Source organism: Melanerpes formicivorus, unplaced genomic scaffold (assembly GCF_026170545.1).
Source record: "Melanerpes formicivorus ecotype bairdi unplaced genomic scaffold, bMelFor1.0.p_v2 SCAF_113, whole genome shotgun sequence".
Classification (NCBI taxonomy): Eukaryota; Metazoa; Chordata; class Aves; order Piciformes; family Picidae; genus Melanerpes; species Melanerpes formicivorus.
This window is the reverse complement of record NW_027142465.1, coordinates 358,483-385,659: the sequence shown is the minus strand read 5'-3', so window position 1 is coordinate 385,659 and position 27,177 is coordinate 358,483. Positions and strand designations below refer to the sequence as shown.

At 62.2% G+C, this 27,177-nt stretch overlaps 2 protein-coding genes across 5 annotated transcripts in view; one reads left to right on the top strand and one right to left on the bottom strand.

Annotated features, from left to right (window-relative positions):
- Positions 1-428: 428 nt before the first annotated feature.
- Positions 429-6,855, bottom strand: CCDC103 (coiled-coil domain containing 103). 3 transcript variants are annotated; one of them, XM_068167135.1, is made up of 4 exons: positions 6,824-6,855; positions 5,485-5,650; positions 4,022-4,154; positions 429-1,250 (listed from the first exon to the last, which is right to left on the bottom strand). In XM_068167135.1, exons 2-4 carry the CDS (start codon positions 5,622-5,624, stop codon positions 777-779), a joined length of 747 nt encoding a protein of 248 aa, XP_068023236.1. In that variant the 5' UTR covers positions 5,625-5,650; positions 6,824-6,855; the 3' UTR covers positions 429-776. The 3 variants fall into 3 exon arrangements, with proteins under 3 accessions (XP_068023236.1, XP_068023235.1, XP_068023237.1); XM_068167134.1 differs by having other exon boundaries at positions 6,775-6,854; XM_068167136.1 differs by lacking the exon at positions 6,824-6,855 and adding an exon at positions 6,135-6,188.
- A 212-nt stretch (positions 6,856-7,067) lies between these two features.
- Positions 7,068-27,177, top strand: part of EFTUD2 (elongation factor Tu GTP binding domain containing 2) — a 48,187-nt gene continuing 28,077 nt past the window's right edge. Inside the window, exons 1-10 of one of the 2 annotated variants that reach the window (XM_068167201.1) lie at positions 7,068-7,149; positions 7,445-7,550; positions 9,579-9,744; positions 10,306-10,384; positions 12,247-12,322; positions 12,577-12,642; positions 14,313-14,348; positions 16,502-16,592; positions 21,679-21,761; positions 24,798-24,964. In XM_068167201.1, coding sequence (XP_068023302.1) covers positions 7,446-7,550; positions 9,579-9,744; positions 10,306-10,384; positions 12,247-12,322; positions 12,577-12,642; positions 14,313-14,348; positions 16,502-16,592; positions 21,679-21,761; positions 24,798-24,964 — 869 coding nt within the window. In that variant the 5' untranslated portion in view covers positions 7,068-7,149; position 7,445. The other variant, XM_068167202.1, reaches the window with a different exon arrangement.

Here is a 27,177-nt window from a genome sequence, read left to right as displayed (position 1 = left end):
GAGCCAATGCCAGTCTTAGGAAGTCCTACAAAGCTAAGTTCAATCCCCTGATACCAGCCCAGGCTGGGGATGAAGGGCTGGAGAGCAGCCCTGTGGAAAAGGGCTTAGGGGGATGTGGGGGGGTGAAAAGCTGGACAGGAGCCAGCACTGTGCACTGCCAGCCCAGCCCCAGCCTGGCCTGGGCTGAGCCCCAGCAGTGTGGGCAGCAGGGGCAGGGAGGGGCTTCTGCCCTCTGCTGTGCCCTGCTGAGACCTCCCCTGCAGGGCTGGGGCAGCTCTGGAGCCCTCAGCACAGACAGGGACCTGGAACTGTTAGGGCAGGGCCAGGGAATGGCTTTGCAAAGGCTGAGAGCCCTGGGGCTGAGAGCCTGCAGAAGAGCAGACCCAGAGGGGAGCTGAGCAATGCTCAGCAAGAGCTAAAGGCTGGGGGGCAAGAGGCTGGGGCCAGACTCTGCTCAGTGGTGCCCAGGGACAGGCCAAGGGGCAATGGGCACAGACTGGAGCCCAGGAGGTTCCACCTGAGAAGCTTTCTCCAGAAGAGCAGACAGTTTGTTCTTCCCTTGTTTGTTTCCTCATCTAAAAGATTCTCACCGAGCTGTTGCCTGAGGACACCCAGCCCCAGAGAGCACAACATCCTCTCTCCACAGCTGACCTTTATTTGTGCAGAGCCACTGCTCTGGGGGACCCCAGCTACAGAGAGACTCAGAGATTCACACATCTGCCAGGGTGAGGCCACAGCCAGGCTCTCAGCCCCTCCTGCACTCTGCTTCTTCTCCCTCAGCTGACCTGGTACCGTCTCATCAGCTCCATCACCATCCTGTCCTCCTCAGCTTCCTCCTGCAACCTGGTGCCCATGAGCTGGCCTTCCCTTTCTGCTCCACAGCTCTGTGGGATGCTGGGGTGGTCAGAGGCCCAGTGAGCCCTGCCCATGGCCTGCAGCTTGCCAAACAAATCCCTGCTGAGGTCCTTCTCGGAGCGGCTCAGCAGCTCCACGCTCAGCCCGAAGCGCCTGGTGCCCGACAGGCTCTGCAGGAGCTGCAGGACAGAGGCTCTGTCCTCAGGGCAGATGTTCTCTGCCAGCACCCTCAGGAACTCCCCCAGGAGGCCAAAGCCCAGGTCAGCCTGAAAGATTCTGCCCAGGGCCTCCCCACCCAGTGCCAGCAGGAATTGGTACTTCTCCTTCTCGCTCTTCAAGCGGCGGCGCCAGGCTCTGTAGAACTCATCAGAGGTCCCAGGCAGCTCAGCCAGCTCCTGGGGGAAGAGGCAACAAGGTGCTTTGGCTTTGGTCCCACCTCAAGGTTTGTATCCCCCCCCATCACCCCTATCAACCTGGGGCTGCCTGAGGTGTTCTGAGTACAGGCTCTGACAGCACAAAGCCTGGGAGGTGGCAAAAGATGGAGCACAACAAACTGAGAGGTTCCTCAAGCCCCAGAGAAGCCAGAGGCCTGCAGGGGACACTAATGGCAGCCTGGAAGAGGCAGGAAAGCTGGTGGGGATGCACAGGGAGCAGGGGTGGGCAACCCAACAACCCCAACCACAGCAACCACAGGCAGTGCTACAGGCTGGGGGCAGAGTGGCTGAGAGCAGCCAGGCAGAGAGGGACCTGGGGGTGCTGGTGGACAGGAGTCAGCAGTGTGCCCAGGGGGCCAAGAAGGCCAAGGGCATCCTGGCCTGCAGCAGGAAGAGTGTGGCCAGCAGGAGCAGGGAAGTCCTTGTGCCCTGTGCTCAGCACTGCTGAGGCCACACCTGGAGTCCTGGGCTCCTCAGGTCAGGAAAGAGGTTGAGCTGCTGGAAGGTGTCCAGAGAAGGGCAAGAAAGCTGGGGAGGGGTCTGGAGCACAGCCCTGGGAGGAGAGGCTGAGGGAGCTGGGGTTGCTTAGCCTGGAGAAGAGGAGGCTCAGGGGAGACCTTCTTGCTCTCTCCAACTCCCTGCAGGGAGGTTGCAGCCAGGTGGGGGTTGGTCTCTTCTGCCAGGCAAGCAGCACCAGAACAAGAGGACACAGTCTCAAGCTGTGCCAGGGGAGGTTTAGGCTGGAGGTGAGGAGAAAGTTCTTCCCTGAGAGAGTTGTTAGCCACTGGGATGTGCTGCCCAGGGATGTGGTGGAGTCCCCATCCCTGGAGGTGTTCAAGAGGGGATTGGATGTGGCACTTGGAGCCATGGTTCAGTTGTCAGGAGGTGTTGGGTATTAGGTTGGACTTGATGACCTCTGAGGTCTTTTCCAACCTGGTTGATTCTGTGATTCTATGATAATCAGAACCAGACATGCTGCCCAGGCTGGATCTACCATCTCTGCTTGGGAAGGCATCTCCTGGAGACAGCAGGAGGTGCTTCAGGGGAACTGGCTGAGCAGTGGCCAGGTGAGTGAACACCTCTGGAGCATCTCGAGCAGGGAGGGGAAATCAGAGCCTGTCAGAAAGCTGGGGACAGAGTTTTGAGCAGGGCCTGTTGTGACAGGAGAAGGGAGGATGGTTTGGAGCTAAGAGGGAGGTTCAGACTGAAGAGAAGTGAGAAATGTTTGGCAGTGAGGGTGGGGAGAGCCTGGCCCAGAGAGCTGGGAGCTGCCTTGTCCCTGGCACCATTGCAGGGGAGGTTGTCTGGGGCTGTGAGCAGCCTGCTCTGGTTGGGGATGGCCCTGCTGACTGCAGGGGAGTTGGACTGGGCTTTAAAGGTCCCTTGCAACCCAATCCATTCATTCTGAGCTGAATGCTGACAGAGGTGAGACACAAACCCCAGAAACACACAGAGGGCCTCAGAGCTCTCAAGCTGCACTCCTCAGGGTCCCTGGCAGAGCTGGCACTGGAGAGAGCCAAGCTCAGGGTGGCATCTCCAGGGCAAGGGAAATCCTGTTCCCCAGACTCTGCCTGAGCTGCTGAACTCATCCTGCTGCCTGAGCTGAGGCATGGGCTGAGCAGGGGTCAGATGTTGTGGCTCTTAGCCAGAGCAACATCAGGTTGGGTCTACACATGGAATGGAGATGCCCTGGAGAGCAGAGCCCAAGCACTGAAGGGATGGGGAGGAGGAAATGGCTTCAAGCTGCAGCAGGGGATGTTTAGATCAGACATTAGGAAAATGTCTTTAGTGAGAGAGTGGTGAAGCCCTGGGACATGGAGTCCCCATCCCTGGAGGGGTTCAGAGCACACATGGCCATGGCACCTGGGGCCATGGTGGGGTTGGGGCAGTGGTTGGACCCAATGATCTGAGAAGGCTTTTCCAACCTCAGTGATTCTATGATCCTTTGATTCTGAGAGGATTTGCTCAGGGGAGATGATTGCTCAGACCAAGAAAGCACAAAGCTGCCTGGAAGAGCTGCAGAAAGATCTCACAAGAAAGAGGGAAATGGAATCCAGTGTCCCAAAGCTCTGTGAGAAGCATCCATGGGAACCATCCCCAGCCACACACCCAGTGCCCAGGACTGTCCAGCGTGGGCAGAGGCCCCTGGAGGGGGCAGGGCAGATGGCACCCAGCTCCCAGAGGACCTGCACAGAAAGTGTTCAGTCCCAGTTCCCCAGAGCTGAGGAAGCACTGAGTGGGCAGCAGGTTGCAGCCCAGCCAGCACTTGGCCATCTCCTCCCCAGCGAGCCCTGGGGTGCAGCAGCAGCAGCTGCACTGCAGCACATCTGCTCCCCGTGGCTGTGCAGTGGCAGCAGCCAGCTGCAGGGCCCTGGCTCAAGGGCTGCAGAGTGCAGCCAGCTGCAGGAGTGTGGGCAAGGCAGGGCACTGCCCCAGGAAGCCAGCAGCAGAGGCAGGGTGCTGGGAGCTGTGCACCGAGGCTCTGCAGCTGCTCTCAGGCTCCCCCGGGGCTGCTGCAGCCTTCCCGAGGCAGCTGCTGCAGGCTGGGAGCAGAGACAGAGTGGGGCCAAGGCTGAGCCCTGGGGTCACCCAGCACCAACCTTGCTGGGCCCTTGGAGGGCTGCTCACACCTAGAGACACCTCTGGGTCCCTCTCCTGCTTCCAAATCACCCCCAAGTGATTCTGGAGCAATTGTGAGCTGTGGGCACAGCCCCTGGCAGCATCTCCCTCACCTGGGGCATCTCCACCTGGCTGCCTTGTGGGGCCTTGGCCTGGCTTGTGCAGGGATTCCACAGCACTTGCCTCCTCCTCTCCACTTTGTCCTTCTTCTGCAGGGGCTTCAGGTGTGATGCCAGCACAATGTTCCTGCAGGCAACCAGCAGCAGATCTGACACTTAGCAAAGCAGATCAGAGCAAATCCTTCAGAGCTTTGAGCTTCTTCTCTGAGGCAAGGTCTGAGTTTGGGCCACGGGTGGCATCCAGAGGGACCTGCACAGGCTGGAGGAGTGGAGCCATGGCAAGCCCAGCAGGTTGAAGGAGGCCCAGGGCTGGTGGGAGGCAGAATCCCCTCCCTGCCCCTGCTGCCCACACTGCTGGGGATCAGCCCAGGACAGGGCTGGCTCTGGGCTGGCAGTGCTCAGAGCTGCCTCATGCCCAGCTTCTCCCCCACCAGCACCCCCATGGCCATGTCCCTGCTCTGCAGCCCTTCATCCCCAGCCTGGCTTGGCACTGGACTCACCCTGACCCAGGTGCAGCACCTTGCACTTGCCCTTGTTGAGTGTCATGCTGTTCACATGGCCTCACTTCTGCAGCCTGTCCAGATCCCTCTGGATGGATCCTGTCCAGATCCCTCTGGATGGATCCTGTCCCTCAGGCATCTCCAGCCTTACCCAGGGCTGAGTTTCTGTCCCACCTCAGCTCTGTGGCAGGGGGCTGTGCCCTTCTGGGGGAATCCCAAGGCCAGCTGTGCTGCCCTGCCAAGCCGCTCCTGTTGGAACAGCCCTAGCAGGCCATGCACATGGAGGGCAACTCTGCAGCTCATGCCCCAGCCCTGGGGTGTCAAGGACACCACTCTCATCACAACAGGGGCATGGGCAGGGGGAGTCCTGGCACTGATTTGCAGCCTGTGGGGGACAGGAACACCTCTAGATGAGCAGAGATCATAGTATCAGAGAATCATAGAATCAGTCAGGGTTGGAAGGGACCACAAGGATCATCCAGTCCCAACCCCCCTGCCATGGGCAGGGACACCCCACACTAGATCAGCCTGGCCAGAGCCTGAGCCAGCCTGGCCTTAAACACCTCCAGGGCTGGGGCCCCAACCACCTCCCTGCATAACCCATTCCAGGGCTTCACCACTCTCCTGGGGAAGAACTTCCTCCTCCCCTCCAGCCTGAACCTCCCCACCTCCAGCTTCATTGCATTCCCCATAGTCCTATTACTCCCTGAGATCCTGAGCAGTCCCTCCCCAGCCTTCCTGTAGATCCTGCTCTTCTTGTGATAGTCCTTTCAGGACATGCTCATGTTCACCAGGAGCAGAAAGCAGATCAGAGCTCAAACCCTACCGGGTGACCTAAGAGAGCCAAAGCTCTGAGCTCCAACAGGAAGAGCTCCAGGACTGCCCCGGTGCTGACACAGCCCTTTGGGGCAGGGCAGCAGCCGACCCCCCCCCTGCCCCGGGTGCTCGTCCCCGGACCTGAACTCCTGGTAGGAGCTGACGCCCTGGCGCAGGGCTCGCAGCTTGGCCTCGTTCTCCCTCGCTCGCTGCTCGTCGGCTGCCACCGCGGCCAGCAGCTCCTGCTCCAGCGCCGCCCCCAGCGCTCCGCCTGCCTCCATCCCGGGCACGGGCAGGGACCTGCGGCCTGCAGGGGCACAGGGGGTGACACAGCGCACAGGGCCCCCCCCTGGGTGCGCAGGGCCACCCCTGGGTGCGCAGGGCCAGCCCTGGGTGCACAGGGACCCTGCTCCTGTCGTGACAGCCCTGCTGGGGCTGGCCTTGGAGACCTCTCTGCTGTGACAGGACTGGGCTCGAGGATTTCACTCCTGTCGTGACAGCCCTGCTGGGGCTGGTCCCACTCCTGTCATCACTGCAGCCCCAGGACCCCACCCCTGTGGTGCCAGCCCTGCCAGGGCTGCCCTCAGAGAACCCACTCCTGACACGACAGCTTCACTCTGTCTCAATAGTCCTGCAGGGACCTGCCCTGGGATCCCACTCTGTCGTGACAGCCCTGCCAGGACTGGCCCTGGGGGCTCTGCTCCTGCTGGCACAGCCCTGCCAGGCCAAGCACGTGGAGGGCAGCTGGGACCTCACTGCCGTCCCGAGAGTCCTGCCGGGCCCCGACACACCTTCGGCCCCGGCCGCCCCTGGCTGTATCGCGACAGCGCGGCGGTGTCGCCCCGGCCCCTGCCGCCCCTGGCTGTATGGCGACAGCGCGGCGGTGTCGCACCGGCCCCTGCCGCCCCCGGCTGTATCGCGACAGCGCGGCGGTGTCGCACCGGCCCCTGCCGCCCCCGGCTGTATCGCGACAGCGCGGCGGTGTCGCACCGGCCCCTGCCGCCCCCGGCTGTATCGCGACAGCGCGGCGGTGTCGCACCGGCCCCTGCCGCCCCCGGCTGTATCGCGACAGCGCGGCGGTGTCGCACCGGCCCCTGCCGCCCCCGGCTGTATCGCGACAGCGCGGCGGTGTCGCACCGGCCCCTGCCGCCCCCGGCTGTATCGCGACAGCGCGGCGGTGTCGCACCGGCCCCTGCCGCCCCCGGCTGTATCGCGACAGCGCGGCGGTGTCGCCCCGGCCCCGGCCGCCCCTGGCTGTATGGCGACAGCGCGGCGGTGTCGCCCCGGCCCCGGCCGCCCCCGGCTGTATGGCGACAGCGCGGCGGTGTCGCCCCGGCCCCGGCCGCCCCCGGCTGTATGGCGACAGCGCGGCGGTGTCGCCCCGGCCCCTGCCGCCCCTGGCTGTATGGCGACAGCGCGGCGGTGTCGCACCGGCCCCGGCCGCCCCTGGCTGTATGGCGACAGCGCGGCGGTGTCGCACCGGCCCCGGCCGCCCCTGGCTGTCGCCGCGGTCCCTCCGCCGCGCGCGGGCTCCGTTGCCGTAGCGACAGCGCCGCGCGGCGCAAGGCCCCCGCGGGGCTGCCCCCAGCCGCGCCTGACAGAAGCGGCTCCGCTGCCCGGCCCGACCCGGGGCCTCCGGGACCCCCGCCGAGACCGATCCCGATTCCCTCCGTCCCTCTCGTTCCTTCCCCCGCCGGGTCGGCGCTGCCCGCGGGAGTGTGGGACTCTGTCGCGACAGGCGGCAGGGGCAGCCTGGGGCCTTCCTCAGCGGTGTCGGCGGCGCCGGCGGCGAGGGGCGCGCGGCAGGTGAGAGCGGGAGCGGAGCGGGGGTAGGCCCGGGGGGGTCAGCGGGCGGGCCGCGGCCTCGCGGCGGTGCGGGACGCGGGAGGGGCGGCGCCTGTGGGGGGTCTCACGTGGGGCGACACGCGGGGCCGGGGCCGGGGTCAGGGCCGGGCAGCAGCCCCAGGCCGGGCAGCAGCCCCGGTGCGGCGCAGGGCAGCGCAGCTCTGGGTGCGGGGGAGGGTCTCGGGCAGGGGCCCAGGAGTGTGCGGGCAGAGCTGCAGCTTCCAGTGTCCCCCTGCCCCCCCCCCCCCCCCCCCAGCATGGACACCGACCTGTACGATGAGTTTGGGAACTACATCGGGCCCGAGCTGGACTCCGACGATGACGACGACGAATTGGGCAGAGAGTCGAAAGACCTGGATGAGGTGAGGGGTGAGGAGGGAAGGGATGGGATGGGATGGGGGCAGCGTCCCAGGGGAGGCTGGGGCGGCCTCATCCTGCCCTGTAGCCCCCGCGGGAGCAGGGCTCTGCAGGGCTCTGCACAAGCTGCCAGGGATCCCTGTCCCTGCCAGGCTCTGGTTCTGCAGCGAGGCTCTGCCCACTGCTGGAGTTTGAGCCCTGCAGACCAGAGTGGATTTGGGTTGTGGAGGATTCAGCCAAAGCTGCCCTCCTCTTGCTGTGGTACAGGGAAAGACAGAGTCCTGCCTAAAGCATGGTTCCAGCTGGCCCTTCTGTAGCTCCGGCTGCATTGAGTGGTGTTGTTTGTGCTCCACCAAGTGGAGGATCAGTGTCTGCTCCCCGAGGTCTTCAGGGCTTTGGTGACTTGTGCTGGTGCTGCTGCAGGATGTGGGAGGTGGACTCCTCGGTGCTGAAGGCAGAGCAAGACTCTGCAGAGGGCAGGCAGGGCATCAGGGGCTACAAGGCCTCCATGGGGAAAGCAGTTGAGAGCCGTGGGAGCCCCTCCTGGTCTCCTGGTCCTGCAGTGGTGTCTGAGCCTGCTCAGGGCTGTGGCTCTGCTGCGTGAGTGAGCAAGGGGCAGGAGTGGCTGCGAGTCCTCACTGTGGAGCTGCTGCTCATTTGGTGGTGGGCTGGGGGCTCCCCCCTGGGTGGGGCTGGGCGCTCCCCTGGTCGGGCTGGGCTCTCCCCCCTGGCGGGGCTGGGCTCTCCCCCCTGGTCGGGCTGGGCTCTCCCCTGTGGCCGGGCTGGGCACTCCCCTGGCGGGGCTGGGCTCTCCCCCCTGGCGGGGCTGGGCACTCCCCCCCAGTCGGGCTGGGCTCTCCCCCCTGGCCGGGCTGGGCTCTCCCCCCTGGCGGGGCTGGGCACTCCCCCCCAGTCGGGCTGGGCTCTCCCCCCTGGCGGGGCTGGGCTCTCCCCCCTGGCGGGGCTGGGCACTCCCCCCCAGTCGGGCTGGGCTCTCCCCCCCTGGTCGGGCTGGGCTCTCCCCCCTGGCCGGGCTGGGCACTCTCCCCTGGCCGGGCTGGGCACTCCCCTGGTCGGGCTGGGCACTCCCCTGGCCGGGCTGGGCTCTCCCCCCTGGCCGGGCTGGGCTCTCCCCCCTGGCCGGGCTGGGCTCTCCCCCTTGGTCGGGCTGGGCGCTCCCCCCTGGTCGGGCTGGGCTCTCCCCTGGCCGGGCTGGGCTCTCCCCCTTGGTCGGGCTGGGCGCTCCCCCCTGGTCGGGCTGGGCGCTCCCCTGGCCGGGCTGGGCTCTCCCCCCTGGCCGGGCTGGGCTCTCCCCCCTGGCCGGGCTGGGCGCTCCCCCCTGGTCGGGCTGGGCGCTCCCCTGGCCGGGCTGGGCTCTCCCCCCTGGCCGGGCTGGGCTCTCCCCCCTGGCCGGGCTGGGCTCTCCCCCCTGGCCGGGCTGGGCACTCCCCTGGTCGGGCTGGGCTCCCCCCTGGCCGGGCTGGGCACTCCCCTGGTCGGGCTGGGCTCCCCCCTGGCCGGGCTGGGCGCTCCCCCCCTGGCCGGGCTGGGCTCTCCCCCCTGGCCGGGCTGGGCGCTCCCCTGGTCGGGCTGGGCGCTCCCCTGGTCGGGCTGGGCTCTCCCCCCCTGGCCGGGCTGGGCTCTCCCCCCCTGGCCGGGCTGGGCTCTCCCCCCCTGGCCGGGCTGGGCTCTCCCCCCCTGGTCGGGCTGGGCGCTCCCCCCTGGTCGGGCTGGGCGCTCCCCCCTGGTCGGGCTGGGCGCTCCCCCCTGGCCGGGCTGGGCGCTCCCCTGGGCGAGTTGGGCGCTCCCTGGCCGGGTTGTGTCTCTTTCACCACCCAACACTGAGCCTTCATCCTCTGGAGCAGCCTGCTGTAGCAGAAGGTGTCCCTGCCCTGGCAGGGGGCCGGAGCTTGGTGACCTTTACTGTCCCTTCCGGCCCCAAGCACTCTGGGGCTGTGTTGGTAAAGCATCCTGGTGCTGGCAGCAGCTGACTGTGGGTGCTGGCAGCAGCTGACTGTGGGTGCTGGTTGCAGCTGGAGGATGATGATGACGATGATGATATGGGGGAGCACGATGAGGACCACCCTGGGATGGAGGTGGTGCTGCATGAGGACAAGAAATACTACCCCACAGCTGAGGAGGTCTACGGGCCCGAGGTGGAGACGATCGTGCAAGAGGAGGACACCCAGCCCCTGACAGGTGAGTGCTGGGGAAGCAGGGGCTGGGTGTGGAAGGTGAAGGCTCCTGAGGGCTCCTTGGGGAAGGCAACTTCCCTTCCCTTCCCCTCCCCTTCCCCTCCCCTTCCCCTCCCCTTCCCCTCCCCTTCCCCTCCCCTTCCCCTCCCCTTCCCCTCCCCTTCCCCTCCCCTTCCCCTCCCCTTCCCCTTCCCCTTCCCCTCCCCTTCCCCTCCCCTTCCCCTCCCCTTCCCCTTCCCCTTCCCCTTCCCCTTCCCCTTCCCCTTCCCCTTCCCCTTCCCCTTCCCCTTCCCCTTCCCCTTCCCCTTCCCCTTCCCCTTCCCCTTCCCCTTCCCCTTCCCCTTCCCCTTCCCCTTCCCCTTCCCCTTCCCCTTCCCCTTCCCCTTCCCCTTCCCCTTCCCCTTCCCCTTCCCCTTCCCCTTCCCCCTCCCCTTCCCTTTCCCCTTCCCCTCTCCGGGGACCCACAGGCTCTTGGTTTCATCTGCACAGGTCCTCGTTGCCTGTGCCCACTCCTGAGCCTGCTGGGCTGAGGGTCTCTGGCTGATTGCTCTTCCTCTCCCCCCAGAGCCTATCATCAAGCCTGTGAAAACCAAGAAGTTCTCTCTGATGGAGCAGACGCTGCCGGTCACTGTCTATGAGATGGAGTAAGTGGGAGGGGTGGGAGCTGCACACAGGCTCCAGCCCTCTGTGCTGAGGCTCCCAGGGTCACTTGTGGGATGCTGGAGGGAATTTGTTGTTCCCTCCCTTGTGGCTTGCAGGCCAAGGTGGGAGCTGTGTGGAGCAGGCAGGTCTGGGGGCTTTGGTTGGGGGCTCTGGGTGCAGCTATTTGCCAGCCTGTGAACCAAAGAGGGGAGGCAGAAAGTACAACAGGTACAGGTCACAGCTGTTTTCCCCCCAAGTCATGCAGCACCATGTGGTGAAAGAGGTAAATCTTCCCCCAGCAGCTGCTGGGAAGTTGCTGCTGGGAAAGCCTGGTGGTGAAGATCTGCTGAGGGCCTTTGGCTGACTGGCTCCAGGAATATTTACACAGGCAGTGCCTGGAAAGCAATCCAAGCAGCCTTAAACTCAGCTCAGCTCTCCCCCAAGGTTGGTGAGGCCTCAGCCCAGCTGTGCTCTCTCACATCAACCTCTGCTCTGGTTGCTGGGTGCAGGGCTCTGCATCCTCCCTGGGCAGTGCCTCTGTGTGCTGCCTTCTGGCTGAGCATGACCAAGGCTGAGCTGCCCTCGGGGCTCCCTGGGCCCTTTCCATCCTCCACTTGCTGACCAGTCAGAGCTCTTTCCAGGTGCTGAAGGTCATCTCCAGGCACAGAGGCCAAGAGCAGCAGCTCCCTGTGTGCAGACAGAGCCAGCCTGGGCCTCCCTCTGCTGTCCCCAAGGATCCTGTTGGGTCCTTTTCCTTTGCAGCCACATCTTTGCCCCGGAGCTGTTGTTCACCTGGTTGGTTGCTGGTGTGCTGAGGACCTGAGTGGGACAGCTGCTGCCCAGGGCTGTCCCCTGGTGCTCTTGGTCTGTTCCTTGAGCAGAGAGGCTTTAGACACAGCCAGGTAGAGCCCAAAGAGCAGCCCCTGGGGCTCTTAGTCCATCAGCTGCACTCTTCATGACCTGCAGCTCTCCTGAGCCTTGTGTCCTCTGCTGCTTCTGTCTGGGATGGATTCCTCTTGGTCCTCTTTGTGGCCTCAGTGGTTAGGGTGGGGCCCAGAGAAGTCCTTGTGAGGCTGTGGCAGAAAGCTGTGAGCAAGGCATCGATTTCCCATTTAGCCTTGTTTGGAGAGCAGTGGGAAGCTTTCAATCAGCACTGCTATTGATCTGGGTGTCCTTTAGCTCCTCATCAAAGAGTTGGCCGTGGAGAAGGTCCCAGGTGAGTGAGCTGAGGGCTGTGTCAAAGGAGATTCTCTGGCAGCCTTTGGTTTTGGCAGAGCTGCAGCAGTGGGGCCCTGGTTGAGAGGCTCCTGTTCTGTGCCAGGGCCATTCAGGTGTCCCTGAGGAGCTTTGGGCCAGGGTCCTGCAGGAGTGACTGAGCCACCCTTGGCCAGCTGAGCTGCTGACCCTAAGGCCTGTCAGTTCCCTTGCTGCTCCCTGCAGCCCCTGAGGAGCTCTCTGCTGCGGTGCCTGAGCCCAGCAGGTCTGCAGGGCCCTGTGGCTGCCTCTGCAGCCCCGGGTGGGGCTGGTTCCCAGCTCTGTGCCATACCTGGGGGCCTGCCCCTGTGTGAGTGGAAGCTCTGCAGCACCTGAGGCTGCCTAGAAGGGAAGCAAAAGCTTCCCTAGTTCTGCCTTGCTGGCATCTTTGCCAGCTCCATATCCTCCACCCACTGCCATCTGCCAAGGCCTCCAACTCTCTGCTCCTCCGCGCCTGGGAGTAGGATTCTGCCAACGCAGGGCAGCGGCAGAGCGAGAGCTGGGAGGGGGCTCAGGGGGCACCTTGGAGAGGGAGCCAGGCTGCAGCAGCACCTCCTTTTCTTAGACACAGCAGAAGGCTCCAACAGCCTTTTGTCTTTGGTTCCTGCAGCTTCCTGGCAGACCTGATGGACAACTCGGAGCTGATCCGGAACGTGACTCTGTGCGGGCACCTGCACCACGGCAAGGTACCGGGGTGCCCCCCGTGCGGTGGGCAGCGGGCAGGGGCTGGGCCAGGCTTCTGCCACCGCCCCCCGGGGCTCAGCAGCAGCCTCTGCCGCCCCTCTGCCGGCCTGGGCACCCCCAGGGAGGTTTTCCTCCGGCCCCGCCGTGGCCCGGAGGAGCAGCCCAGCGCGGTGGCGGTGCTGGAGGGGAGGCCTTGTGCCTGTCCCTGCCTGTGTGACCTGAGCCCCCTCCTGCCCCCGGGGCTGCTGTTTTCCAGACCTGTTTTGTCGACTGCCTGATAGAGCAAACCCACCCAGAGATCCGGAAGCGCTACGACCAGGACGTGAGTGAGCAGCGGGGCCTCCCGCCCGGGGGGCACGGGGTGGCCTTGGCAGGTGGAGGGAGGGTGGCTGTAGGTGGGGAAAGTGTGGTTTGAGGATGAGGAGCGGTGGGACTGGGGAGCCAGAGCTTGCTGAGCTGGGTGCTGAGCCCCTGGAGTGCAGGCTGGGGGAGTGCAAGCTCAGGAGCCTGGCCTCAGCTGCCAGGAAGCAGCCAGGCTGCTCTCGGCCTCAGCCTGTGCCCAAGCAGAGGCACCATTATCAGCTGGCACTGTTAAGCCTTTGGCACTGGTACTCCTGAGGCACCAGGCTGGCTGCCCATCCCCTGGCCCTGTGCCTGCTGCCCACCCTCCCCTCCCCACAGAGCTGCAGCCATCCACACAGGAGTCCCCCAGCCATGGAGGGGTCCCCAAACCCACAGGGAGGGCCCCAGGGCAGCACTCAGGGCCTCAGGCACACCTCACAGGCAGCCTCCCTCAGGAGACCTTCCCCAAGAGCTTCCTTCTGCCAGGACATTGGGGCAGAGACAGCAGCAGATGCTGCCAGGGCAGCCCTGCCAGGGCAGCACCTCGGGGAGCAGAGGCAGCAGCAAAGACCTGGTGGAGGCAGCTTCAGGCCTGACAAGAGGCACTTAAGGCTCTCAGTTGCTGTGCCTGGAAACCTTCCCTGCTGCCATTTCCAGGAGAGATGATCCCATGGGATTGGATCTCTAGGAACCAAATCCCACTGGAGAGGGCAGGCACTGCTCTGTAAGCCAAGACCTGGCCCCACATTGGTAGAGGTCATCCCTGGGGCAGCTACGTGCAAGAGGAGGGTGCCCAAACTGTGCCAGGGCAAGTGGCACACAGGGGTGCCCCTTCTGCTTGGCTTTTTCTCTTCAGCAGCCCATGCCCAGGTGAGCTCAGCCCACTGCTGCCCATGCCCCAGCCCTGTGCCCCCTGCCCACCCTCCCTTCCCCACAGAGCTGCAGCCATCCACACAGGAGTCACCCAGCCATGGAGGGGTCCCCAAACCCACAGGGAGGGCCCCAGGGCAGCACTCACTTGGGCACTGAGAGGGCATCCTGCTGGTTCACCAGGCCCTGGCTGTGCTGCCAGTGAGGGGGCTCCAGGCCCCTGCAGCCCAAGGGCCCAGGGCACACCTGGTAGGTGCCATCGAGGGCAGGGCCTGGGGGCAGGGCACAGCCCTTGGGAGCTGCCAGTGGTGCCAGGGGCAGGTTACTTTGGGTGCCTGGGGGGGCACAGGGTGGCCTTGGCACGTGGAGGGAGGGTGGCTGTAGGTGGGGAAAGTGTGGTTTGAGGATGAGAAGTGGGACTGGGGAGCCAGAGCTCAGTCCTAATTCTGTCTCTGTCACTTCCTTGGCACCTTAACCACGTGGAGAGAGTTATTTGTGAACAGGAGGAGAAACTTCTGTGGTATGAAGGTGCTGGAGCCCTGGAGCAGGCTGCCCAGCAGAGTGGTTGTGGAGTCTCCTTCTCTGGAGGGATTCCAAACCCACCTGGGCCCTGGGCAAGCTGCTGTGGGTGCCCTGCTTTAGCTGGGGGATTGGGCTTGGATGATGCCCAGGGCTCCCTTCTGCCCCCTGCCATGCTGGGATTCTGGGGTGCTGGGATTGTGTCCCCTTGGAACCTTACTGCCAAAGCCTGGTGTCCTGACTCTTGCTTTGTCTTTGCAGCTCTGCTACACTGACATCTTGTTCACAGAGCAAGAGGTGAGTGAGCCTTGTACAGCAGGCAGGGATTCCTGGGCACCTGTGTCCTGCTTTGTCACACTTGCTGTAGATAATTTCCTCTTCCATCTTTTGGGGTCTTCCACATTTTGACTTGTTGGGGTGAGTCCAGGGGAGGCCCTGAGCACCTCTGCTGTGAGGCCAGGTTGAGAGAGTTGGAACAAGGAGAGGCTGAGGGAGCTGGGGTTGCTTAGCCTGGAGAAGAGGAGGCTCAGGGGAGACCTTCTTGCTCTCTGCAACTCCCTGCAGGGAGGTTGGAACCAGGTGGGGGTTGGTCTCTTCCCCCAGGCAAGCAGCACCAGAACAAGAGGACACAGTCTCAAGCTGTGCCAGGGGAGGCTTAGGCTGGAGGTGAGGAGAAAGTTCTTCCCTGAGAGAGTTGTTAGCCCTTGGAATGTGCTGCCCAGGGAGGTGGTGGAGTCCCCATCCCTGGAGGTGTTCAAGAGGGGATTGGATGTGGCCCTTGGTGCCATGGTTTAGCCATGAGGTCTGTGGTGCCAGGTTGGACTTGATGAGCTTTGAGGTCTCTTCCAACCTTGGGGATTCTGTGCATTGTTCAGCCAGGAGAAGAGAAGGCTCTGGGGAGGCCTTGTGGTGGCCTTTCAGTATTTAGAGAGGGGCCACAAGAAAACCAGAGAGGGACTTTGTGCAAGAGCAGGTAGTGATAGGACTGAGGGTGATGGTTGTAAACTGAAAGATTAGAGGATGTTAGGAGTTGGAAAGGACCTCTGGAGACCTTTGGGTCCAACCCCCCTGCCAGAGCAGCACCATAGAATCCAGGACAGGTTGCAGTGGAACACATCCAGGCTTGAAAGTCTCCAGAGCAGGAGACTCCACAACCTCTCTGGGCAGCCTGCTCCAGGGCTCTGGGACCCTCACAGTGCAGAAGTTCCTCCTCATGTTGAGGTGGAACCTCCTGTGCTGGAGCTTGCATCCAAGGCAGAAGTTTTTTATGCTGAGAGCCTGACCCAGGCTGCCCAGAGGGGTGGGAGCTGCCCCATGCCTGGCACCATTGCAGGGGAGGTTGTTTGGGGCTGTGAGCAGCCTGCCCTAGCTGCAGATGGCCCTGCTGGCTGCCAGGGGGTTGTTCTAGATGGACCTCAAAGGTCCCTTCTCACCCAACCCATTTTGTGTGTCCCAGTGTATGGGTAACTCCTGCTTGCTTTGAGAGAGAGAGGTGGAAGAGCTTTGCAGCAGAGGTGGCTGAGGAGAAGCCTTGGTTTCAAAATAGCCATCTCTGAGCTCCCTCTGCCAGGAGCTGCTAGCTGGGTGCTCTGTGGTTTGCTGTGAAGGGGAGGCTGATTTTGTCCTACTTGCTAAATATTGCCATGACCAGCACAGCCCTGGGAAACATTTCCTTCTCTTCATCTTACTGCTCTGCCTTATTCTCTGGGTGATCAGATCTTCTGCTTTGAGGTATCCTCTGACAGCAGCAGAAGGGCAGGGGCCCAGGCAAAGCCACCTCTGCTGCCTTTGGTGGCTCAGCAGGCAGGGCCAGCCTGGAGGGAGGAGCTGGGCTGGGTGCTGCAGCACTCTGAGGCTGATCCTGCCTGGAGGGTTTCTTTCTTTCCAGCTTTCTGGTTTTCCTTTGGTCATCTTTTATAAGAGGGGCATGGAGCTGCTGGAGTAGTTTCAGAGGAGACCATGAAGATGATCAAAGGACTGAAGAACCTCTCCTGTGGGGACAGGCTGGGAGAGCTGGGGCTGTTCAGCCTGGGGAACAGAAGGCTCCAGGGAGGCCTCAGAGCAGTACCTGGAGGGCTCCAGGAGAGCTGGGGAGGGACTTTGACAAGGGCTGGGAGGGACAGGATGAGGAACAATGGCTTTGAGCTGGGAGAGGAGAGACTGAGAGTGGAGAGGAGGAAGGAATTGTTGAGAGTGAGGCTGGGGAGGGCCTGGCACAGGCTGCCCAGGGAGGCTGTGGCTGCCTCCTGCCTGGAGGTGTTCAGGGCCAGGCTGGATGAGGCACTGAGCAGCCTGGGCTGGTGGGAGGGGTCCCTGCCCATGGCTGGGGGTTGGAGCTGGATGCTCTCAGAGGTCCCTTCCAAAGCATCCTGTGACTCTTGAGTCTTTCAGATCTCCACATGGTGGTGTTTGCTCTCCCTGCTAACAGCTCACTGCTCTCTGTCTTGCAGAGGGGAGTGGGGATCAAGAGCACCCCAGTGACCATCGTCCTGCCAGACACCAAAGGGAAGTCCTTTCTCTTCAACATCATCGACACTCCAGGTGACTGTGTGGTCCTGCAAGGCCTGGTTTGGCATCCCCTTGCCTGCTGCTGCCTTGGCTGGGTGGAGGCTTCCCTGGGTACTAACACTGGCTGCTGGCTGAGCCCAGAGAGTGCTGGGGAAAGGAGCTGGATGCAGCTGGGGGCTGCTCACAGGAGCTGTCCCCAGGGCTCAGAGCTGGGCCAGCTCTGTTTGATGTCTCTAGCACTGCTCTGGCTGAGGAGATCAGGGCACCCCCAGGCAGCCTGCAGATGGCACCAAGCTGGGTGCCAGTGGTGAGCTGCTGGAGGGTAGGAGGGGACCTGGCCAGGATGGATCCAGGGCTGAGGCCACTGGGAGGAGGTTCAACAACTCCAAGTGCTGAGTGCTGCACTTGGGGCACAACAGCCCCAGGGAGGCTCCAGGCTGGGGGCAGAGGGGATGGGAACTCACCTGGGGGTGGCTGGAAAAAGACCTAGGGGGGTTTGTCAGCAGTGGCTGAAGGTGATCCAGGGTGTGCCCAGGGGGCCAAGAAGGCCTCCAGCAGCCTGGGCTGGAGCAGCAATGCTGTGGGCAGCAGGGGCAGGGCAGGGATGGTGCCCCTGGGCTGGGCACTGGGGAGGCCACACCTGGAATCCTGGGTTCAGGTTTGGGCCTCTCACTGCAAGGACATTGAGAGGCTGGAGCAGGGCCAGGGAAGGGGAATGAAGCTGGGGGAGGGTCTGGGGAGCAGGGCTGGGGAGGAGCAGCTGAGGGAGCTGGGGCTGTTCAGCCTGGAGAAGAGGAGGCTGAGGGAGACCTCCTTGCTCTCTGCAGCTCCTGAGAGGAGGCTGCAGTGAAGTGGGGGTTGGGCTCTTTGCCCTAGTGACAAGTCACAGGGTGAGAGGGAATGACCTCAAGTTGCACCAAGGGAGGTTTAGGTAGGACATCAGAAGAAACAGCTGCCCAGAAAGGGTTCTCCAGCAGTGGAACAGGCTCCCCAGGGGGGTGGTTCAATCCCCCCCCCTGGAGGTGTTTCAGAGCTGCAGGTTTGTGGTGCTGAGGGCCATGGCTTAGCCCCAGCCTTGGCAGGCCTGGAGAATGGCTGGCCAGGAGGATTCCAACCAAGATGGTTCTGTGGTGAGCAGCTTGATGCAGGGGGCAGAGGCCTGGCCATGTGAGCTGAGGTTTGTCTGATCAGTAAACACCTTTGGCTCTCTGGATAGTGCTGGGGACAGGAGCAGAGCAGTGAGATGAGGACCTTCAGGGAGCTGTCCTGTGGGGCTGGGGTGGGCTCTCAGGAAAGCAGGAGAAGAGTCTGTGCCCTGCAACCTCCCTGCTTCAGCTGCCAGTGGCATTTAGGGGCACTGAAGCCCTGGGAAGTTTCCTTTCCCAGTGGGAAACCCATTCCTTGGGGATTTTGTAGGTGACTCTGGAGGCAAAAGTGCATCAAGGGGATTGTGGCAGGGCAAGAGGAAATAAGCTCAGGTTGTGCCAGGGGAGGTTCAGGCTGGAGATGAGGAAAGATTTTCTCCCTTGCAAGGGTTCCCAGGCACTCTCCCAGGCTGCCCATGGAGGTGGTGGAGTCTCCATCCCTAGAGGTGTTCAAAAGCCACCTGGATGTGGTGCTGAGGGCTGGGGGGCAGTGGCAGTGGCTCTGCAGTGGTGGGGCTCTGGGTGAGCAGTTGGACTTGAGGATGTCAAAGGTCTCTTCCAGTGTCAACAGTTCTGTGATTCCAGGCTGGTCCTGAGCCTTTAGCTGAGCTCACTCCTCTGGAATCTCCTCCAGCTGTGGTGCTGTCAGGGCTGTGCTTCATGGAGGGCTGATGGGGCTGGAGCTGTTCCACTCCAGTGCAGGGCAGCACTGTGGGGCTGGGCTGTCCAGCTCTGGCTGTGCACAGCAGGGACTGTGCAGCTCTCAGGTGCTGGTGCCCCACAGTGAGGCTCTCAGCAAGCTCTCTCTAGCCCCTGATGAGCTCCAGTGGGGGGCAGCCAGCTCCTAGAACCATAGAATCAAGGAGGTTTAAATCAATTGAATCTTGCTTTTCAAGGGAGCACCCTTTCTACTGGATGCTGCAGCAGGGAGCTCATCTAATAAGACCTCAGAATTAATCAAAGGCTGAAAGAAGCACAACATTCCCAAGGAGAGATTTTCTTCTTTGAGTGCTCCAGAGAAGAGATTTGATTTGCTATTTCCTGTTCTTATTCATTCCCTAGAAGTAAGGCAGGAGGAATCTGATGGTCAGGCTGAGAGTTCATAGAATTGTCAGGGTTGGAGGGGACCTTGGGGAGCAGCCAGTTCCAACCCCCCTGCCATGAGCAGGGACACCTCACACCACAGCAGGTTGCTCACAGCCACCTCCAGCCTGGCTGCAAACACCTCCAGGCAGGAGGCTTCCACCACCTCCCTGGGCAGCCTGTGCCAGGCTCTCAGCACCCTCCTGGGGAACAACTTCTTCCTCACAGCCAATCTCCATCTCCCCACTTCTAGTTCTGCTCCATTCCCCCCAGTCCTATCCCTCCCTGACACCCTCAAAAGTCCCTCCCCAGCTTTCTTGCAGCCCTCTGCAGATCCTGGAAGGCCACAATGAGGTCTCCTGGGAGCCTTCTCCTCTCCAGCCTGCACAACCCCAACTCCCTCAGGCTGAGCTCACAGCAGAGCAGCTCCAGCCCTCTGCTCCTCCTCCTGGTCCTTCTCTGGACACCTTCCAGCCCCTCCAGAGCCTTCCTGGCACAGAGGCTCCAGAGCTGGCCCCAGAGCTCCAGCTGTGGTCTCAGCAGAGTGGAGCAGAGGGGCAGAATCCCCTCCCTGGCCCTGCTGGCCACACTTCTCTTGCTGCAGCCCAGGACACAGAGCTGTCAGGGCTGGAAGAGACCTCAAGGCTCAGTCAGTTCCAACCCCCTGCCATGGACAGGGACACCTCACACCACAGCAGGTTGCTCACAGCCACCTCCAGCCTGGCTGCAAACACCTCCAGGGCTGAGGCTGCCACCACCTCCCTGGGCAGCCTGTGCCAGGCTCTCACCACCCTCCTGGGGGAAGAACTGGAGGATGGTTCAGTTCTGGAGGACTGGAATGTTTCTCAGTGACTGCAAATTTGTGCTTCCACCTCTAAGGTGCAAGAGCTGCTTCAGCTTCTGCATGTGCCAGCTTTGCCTTTTCTGCTCAGTGATGAGCCACTCAGTGTCCACATTTGCATCCACATCTGGGATTAAGGAGAGCCTCAGGAGGGGCCAAGGAATCCACCTCCTGCAAAGGGAAAGCAAAGATTACCCAGAATAACATCGAGGCTAGCAAGATACTGCACCTTCCAGAGGTTCTGATGCAGCTGATGGGACTGAGGGGTGGGATGGGACCTCAAATAGGCTCAAGTGAACCCCATGAGGTTCAACAAGACCAACTGCCAGATCCTGTACCTGGGGTGGGGCACTCCTCCATAGCAATACAGCTGGAGGGGTGATGAGATTGAGAGCAGCCCTGCAGAAAAGGTCTTGAGGGTGTTGGAGAAACTGGACATGAGCCAACAATGTGCAGCCCAGGAGGTGATTTGCCATCAGAAGGGGTTTGGAGCACAGCCCTGGGAGGAGAGGCTGAGGAAGCTGGGGTTGCTTAGCCTGGAGAAGAGGAGGCTCAGGGGAGACCTTCTTGCTTTCTGCAACTACCTGAAAGGAGGTTGTAGCCAGGTGGGGGTTGGTCTCTTCTCCCAGGCAAGCAGCAGCAGAACAAGAGGACACAGTCTCAAGCTGTGCCAGGGGAGGTTTAGGCTGGAGGTGAGGAGAAAGTTCTTCACTGAGAGAGTTGTTGGCCACTGGGATGTGCTGCCCAGGGAGGTGGTGGAGTCCCCATCCCTGGAGGTGTTCAAGAGGGGATTGGATGTGGCCCTTGGTGCCATGGTTTAGCCATGAGGTCTGTGGTGCCAGGTTGGACTCAATGATCCCTTCCAACCTTGGTGATGCTGTGATACTTGGTGCCATGGTCTAGTGGGCATGAGGTGTTGGGTGACAGGGCTTGCCCAGCCTTGGCAGAGTTAGAGAGTGGTTGGGCTGGATGATCCTGGAGGGCTCCTCCAACCAAAGTGGTTGTGTGATTCTCTTCTGTGACCCCCAGAGCTCCAGGGCTGAGGTTAATGAAACCTTGGCTGCTGAGGAGCCCTGGCACAGGAGGCACCCAGGGGAAGAGAAGGGCTTCAGGTGCTGTGTGTGTGCCTCCAGTGGCCACCTCAGCAGGCAGAGGGTCAGCTCCTTGTCCTTACACAATCTCAAGCTGTGCCAGGGGAGGTTTAGGCTGGAGGTGAGGAGAAAGTTCTTCATAGAGAGAGTTGTTGCCCATTGGGATGTGCTGCCCAGGGAGGTGGTGGAGTCCCCATCCCTGAAGGTGTTCAAAAAAGGCTTGGATGTGGCACTTGGAGCCATGGTTTAGCTGTCAGGAGGTGCTGGGTGAGGGGTTGGACTTGATGATCTCTGAGGTCTTTTCCAACCTGGTTGGTTCTGTGATTCTGTGAAGGTTGGGAAAGAGCTCAGAGCTCAGCGGGTCCAAGCTGTCACCCAACACCTCCTGACAGCTAACCCATGGCTCCAAGTGCCACATCCAATCCCCTCTTGAACCCCTCCAGGGATGGGCACTCCACCACCTCCCTGGGCAGCACATTCCCATGGCCAACAACTCTCTCTGGGAAGAACTTTCTCCTGGTAAGATGCAAAGGCAGACTTTGGGGAAGAGGCCCTGGGGATGCATCTGCTGAGGTACAGCTCAAGCTGAGGGAGGTTAGAGCACAGGAGGAGACGAGAGGGAGAAGCATCTGTTGTTTCTTGGTGAGAATTCATCTTCCTCCCTTTTCCTCAAGTGCTTGCACTGAGCTGTGAGAAAAACAGTAAGGAATGTGAGGAGCAGTGCCTGTGAAATGAGTTGTTGTTGTTGTGCCCAAAAAATAGCAGCCAAGCTGGAACAAATCCTTGCCCCCAGCCCTGCCAGCTGCTCCTGGGGCCCCGGCTGAGCAGGAGGCTGGCTGTGCTCTGCCTTGCTGGGGGCCATGGCCAGAGCAGGCTGCAGAGCAGAGAGGGTCAGCTTGTCCCCCCCTCTGCTGCTGGTGCCTGGCTCAGCCTCTCACCACCTCTCTGTCTCTGGGCAGGCCACGTCAATTTCTCTGACGAGGTGACCGCGGGCCTGCGCATTTCCGACGGCGTGGTGCTCTTCATCGATGCAGCTGAGGGGGTGAGTGCCAGCCCCTGCCCTGGGCAGCTCCTGCCCTGGGCAGCCCCATGGGGGGGAGTGCCAGCCCCTGCCCTGGGCAGCCCCTGCCCTGGCCAGCCCCATGGGGGGAGTGCCAGCTCCTGCCCTGGGCAGCCCCTGCCCTGGCCAGCCCCATGGGGGGAGTGCCAGCCCCTGCCCTGGCCAGCCCCATGGGGGTGAGTGCCAGCCCCTGCCCTGGGCAGCCCCTGCCCTGGCCAGCCCCATGGGGGGTAGTGCCAGCCCCTGCCCTGGCCAGCCCCTGCCCTGGCCAGCCCCATGGGGGGAGTGCCAGCCCCTGCCCTGGGCAGCTCCTGCCCTGGCCAGCCCCATGGGGGGAGTGCCAGCCCCTGCCCTGGCCAGCCCCTGCCCTGGCCAGCCCCATGGGGGGAGTGCCAGCCCCTGCCCTGGCCAGCCCCATGGGGGTGAGTGCCAGCCCCTGCCCTGGGCAGCCCCATGGGGGGAGTGCCAGCCCCTGCCCTGGCCAGCCCCATGGGGGTGAGTGCCAGCCCCTGCCCTGGCCAGCCCCATGGGGGTGAGTGCCAGCCCCTGCCCTGGGCAGCCCCATGGGGGTGAGTGCCAGCCCCTGCCCTGGCCAGCCCCATGGGGGTGAGTGCCAGCTCCTGCCCTGGCCAGCCCCTGCCCTGGCCAGCCCCATGGGGGTGAGTGCCAGCTCCTGCCCTGGGCAGCTCCTGCCCTGGGCAGCCCCATGGGGGTGAGTGCCAGCCCCTGCCGTGGGCAGCCCCTGCCCTGGCCAGCCCCATGCGGGGAGTGCCAGCCCCTGCCCTGGCCAGCCCCATGGGGGTGAGTGCCAGCTCCTGCCCCTGCCCTGGGCAGCCCCATGGGGGTGAATGCCATCTCCTGCCCCTGCCCTGGCCAGCCCCATGGGGGTGAGTGCCATCTCCTGCCCCTGCCCTGGCCAGCCCCATGGGGGTGAGTGCCATCTCCTGCCCCTGCCCTGGCCAGCCCCTGCCCTGGCCAGCCCCATGGGGGTGAGTGCCAGCCCCTGCCCTGGCCAGCCCCTGCCCTGGCCAGCCCCATGGGGGTGAGTGCCAGCTCCTGCCCTGGCCAGCCCCTGCCCTGGCCAGCCCCATGGGGGTGAGTGCCAGCTCCTGCCCTGGCCAGCCCCTGCCCTGGCCAGCCCCATGGGGGTGAGTGCCAGCTCCTGCCCTGGCCAGCCCCATGGGGTGAGTGCCAGCTCCTGCCCTGGGCAGCCCCTGCCCTGGCCAGCCCCATGGGGGTGAGTGCCAGCCCCTGCCCTGGGCAGCCCCATGGGGTGAGTGCCAGCTCCTGCCCTGGGCAGCCCCATGGGGTGAGTGCCAGCCCCTGCCCTGGCCAGCCCCATGGGGGTGAGTGCCAGCTCCTGCCATAGAGACTCCCATGGAGCAGCATAGGTTGGGGACTGAGCTGTTGGAGTGCAGTGAAGGGGAAAGGCCCTGGGGGTCCTGGTGGGTGGGAGGTTGACCATGAGCCAGCAATGTGCTCTGGTGGCCAAGAAGGCCAATGCCATCCTGGGGTGGATTAGAAGGGCTGTGGTTAGGAGGCCAGAGAGGTTCTCCTCCCCCTCTGCTCTGCTCTGCCCTGCTGAGGCTGCAGCTGGAATATTGTGTCCGGTTCTGGGCCCCTCAGTTGAAGAAGGACCTCAGGGAACTGCTTGAGAGAGTCCAGCCCAGAGCCACAAAGAGGATGAAGGCAGTGGAACATCTTCCTTAGGAGGAGAGCCTGAGGGAGCTGGGCTGGGGCTCTTTATCCTGGAGAGAAGGAGCCTGAGGGTGAGCTCATTGCTGTTGCTAAAGCTGTGCAGGGTGATGCCCAGAGGCTCTGCTGGGGGATGCCCAATGCCAGCCCAAGGGGCAGTGGTGGAAGCTGAGGCAGAGGAAGTGCCATGGGAACAGGAGGGAAAGGTTTTTTACCCTGTGGGGGTGATGGAGCCCTGTGGCAGTCTGCCCAGGGGGGTTGTGGAGTCTCCCTCTCTGGAGATATCCAAACCCTCCTGGATGTGTTCTGGGACTTGGTTGGGTTACAGTCTCACAGTCTCACCAAGGTTGGAAGAGACCTCAAAGCTCATCAAGTCCAAGCTGTCCCCACAGACCTCCTGACTAAACCATGGCTCCAAGGGCCACATCCAATCCCCTCTTGAACACCTCCAGGGATGGGGACTCCACCACCTCCCTGGGCAGCACATCCCAGTGGCCAATCTCTCTTGCTGGGAAGAACTTTCTCCTCACCTCCAGCCTAAGCCTCCCCTGGCACAGCTTGAGACTGTGTCCTCTTGTTCTGCTGCTGCTTGCCTGGCAGAAGAGCCCAACCCCCAGCTGGCTCCAACCTCCCTGCAGGGAGTTGCAGAGAGCAAGAAGGTCTCCCCTGAGCCTCCTCTTCTCCAGGCTAAGCAACCCCAGCTCCCTCAGCCTCTCCTCCCAGGGCTGTGCTCCAGACCCCTCCCCAGCTTTCCTGCCCTTCTCTGGACACCTTTCAGCAGCTCAACCTCTTTCCTAACCTGAGGAGCCCAGAGCTGGACACAGGACTCAAGGGGTGGCCTCAGCAGTGCTGAGCACAGGGCACAAGGACTTCCCTGCTCCTGCTGGCCACACTCTTCCTGCTGCAGGCCAGGATGCCCTTGGCCTTCTTGGCCCCCTGGGCACACTGCTGGCTCCTGTTCAGGCAGCTGTCACTCAGCACCCCCAGGTCCCTCTCTGTTTGGCAGCTCTCAGCCACTCTGACCCCAGCCTGTAGCTCTGCCTGGGGTTGCCATGGCCAAAGTGCAGCCCCTGGCACTTGGACTTGTTGAATGCCATCCTGTTGGCCTCTGCCCATCTGTCCAGCCTGGCAAGGTCCCTCTGCAGAGCCCTTCTGCCCTCTAACAGATCAACTCCTGCTCCCAGCTTGGTGTCATCTGCAGCCTGGGTTAGCAGCCAGGCCGCTGCGCTCCGGCTCGGCCCCGCGCCTGAGGCTCCCCGCGCCGCCTCCCGCGCCCTTGGTGAAGGGCTTCGGCTAGGGGGGGCTGTGCTGCTGTCCCTGCAGGTGATGCTGAACACAGAGAGGCTGATCAAGCATGCAGTGCAGGAGAGGCTGGCAGTGACTGTGTGCATCAACAAGATCGACAGGCTGATCCTGGAGCTCAAGCTGCCCCCCACGGACGCCTACTACAAACTGCGGCACATCGTGGACGAGGTCAACGGCCTGATCAGGTAGGGGGCTGCTGCCTGCTGCCCTGCTCCACTGCTGCTGCTCCTCTCTCTCTTTGTCTGCTGAGGAGACTGAATCGTTGAAAAGCACAGATTCCTGGAATGTTTGTGAAGGAATGAGGTGAGGAAAGGCTCCTTCCAGGGAGAGTGAGCCATGGAGTTGCTCCCAAAGCACTGAAAGCAGTGGGAAAGGGCTTGGCTGAGGTCAGAGCCTCCTGTTGCCATCATCTCAGCAGCCACCAGACCTTCAGCTGGTGCCTGGCTTTCCTCTGCTTCCTGCCTGTGTCTTCAGCACAGGGAAGGTTGGACTCGATGATCCTCGAGGTCCTTTCCAACCTAAGTGATACTGTGATACTGTGAAGTCTCCACACACAGCCAGAGCAAACAGCATCCTGGTGCTCATCTGAGCAGGTGGAGATCTGCTCTCCTGTGGCACAGGTACTGTGCTCTGGGTAGCTGTCCTGTAAGCAGCTGAGTACAGAGTCACAGAATGGAGGGGCTGGAAGATCCAAAGATCATCCAGTCCTGCCCCCTGCCAGAGCAGGATCACCCAGGGCAGGTCACACAGGAGCACATCCAGGTGGGGATTGAAATCCTCCAGAAAAGGAGGCTCTAAAACCTCTCTGGGCAGCCTGCCTCCAGGGTTCCATCACTCTCACAGCAAGGAAGTTTCCCCTCATGTTGAGCTGGGTCCTCCTGGGTTCCATCTGGTGCCTGTTATTCCTTGCCCTAGCACTGGGCACCACCACAAAGAGCCTGGCACCTTCATCCTGACCCCCACCCCTCAGATATTTATGGACATTGATCAGATCCCCTCTCAGCCTTCTCTTCTCCAAGACTTCTCCTCACAGCCCTAGGGCTCTCAGCCTTTCTTCATAAGAGAGGTGTTTGAGTCCCTTCATCACCCTTCTGGCTCTCCATTGGATTCTCACCTCTGTCTCTCTTCCTGAGACGGGAGGAACCATTGGAAATTCCTCTCAGCCAATGTGCTGAACTGGTTGCTTTGTTCTCCCAAGCAACAAGCAAGAGGGCAAGAGGAAACATCCCTGAGTTGTGCCAGGGGAGGTTCAGGTTGGCCATGAGGAACAATTTCTGCCCTGAAAGGGTTGTCAAGGCCTGAGCCAGGCTGCCCAGGGCAGTGGTGGAGTCCCCATCCCTGGGGGGATTTAAGAGCCATGGAGATCTGCAGAAGGGTTTAGTGCTGGCCTGGCAGTGCTGGTTGGACTTGATCTGAAAGGTCTCTTCCAACCAAAACCTTTCCATGAGTCTGAGTTTGGCAGAGCAGCTCTTCCTGAGAGGTTTTGTGCTTCAGCTCTTTTCATCTCCTGTTAGAAGGCAGGGCTGGTGGACATGTCACCAGAGCAGGGAACTTCTGGGCTTCCAGATGTCTCAAATACACTGAAATCTTCTGGGCAGCCTCCCAAATTGCAGGCTGAGATGTCTCAGGCTCCTAATGAGTTATCAAACCAATAGGAGCTCCCTGCCCCAACCCCTAAGCAGAGACTGATACTGCTGTGGACAGATCTCCTCTGAGCAGGGAGAGCCATCTTCAGCTTTCACAGGAGCAGTGCATCAGTTCTGGGGGCTGCCTCTGCATACAGTGATTTCAGAGCAGCATCTCCCCTGCAAATGAGTGTGGATTTGCACACAAGCTCTCCCCCTTGCCTCTGTGCTCCTGGCATCAAGCAGGGTATTCATCCTGTCCAGCTTGCTTGTGGGCTCATTAAAACTGTTTGGATTCAAAGCCATCCCTACTTTATTGCTCTGCTTTCACCCCAGCTGGCAGCTAAGCACCACATGGCTGCTCACTCAGCACCCCCACAGCAGGACTGGGGCAGAAGAAGTGAAACTCCTGGGTTGAGTTAAAGGCAGTTGAATAGGAGAGGAAAGGAAGAAAACAAAGCTAATGGTGATAATGATCAGAGCAGCAGCATGGAACACACAGGAGAAGGGAGGCACCCTGTGTCTGCTCCTGCACCTCAGTTGCACTCCCAGATACCCCAGGCACCCCTGCATCCCCTGGTTGAGGCAATCCCAGGCACAAATGCAGGCTGGGCAGGGACTGGCTGGAAAGCAGCCCTGAGGAGAGAGCCTTGGGGGTGCTGGGGGAGGAGAAGCTCAGCAGGAGCTCTCAGTGTGCACTTGCAGCCCAGAAAGCCAAGCAGAGCCTGGGCTGCAGCAGGAGAAGTGTGGCCAGCAGGGCAAGGGAGGTGATT

Excerpts from the sequence above, each read along its gene's own strand:
- CCDC103 (XM_068167135.1), bottom strand. The coding sequence starts at position 5,624 with ATGGAGGCAGGCGGAGCGCTGGGGGCGGCGCTGGAGCAGGAGCTGCTG. Across the intron at positions 4,155-5,484 it reads AGCTCCTACCAGGAGTTCAG|GAACATTGTGCTGGCATCAC; the intron begins GTCCGGGGACGA and ends GGTTGCCTGCAG. Across the intron at positions 1,251-4,021 it reads GCCAGGTGGAGATGCCCCAG|GAGCTGGCTGAGCTGCCTGG; the intron begins GTGAGGGAGATG and ends CTCTTCCCCCAG.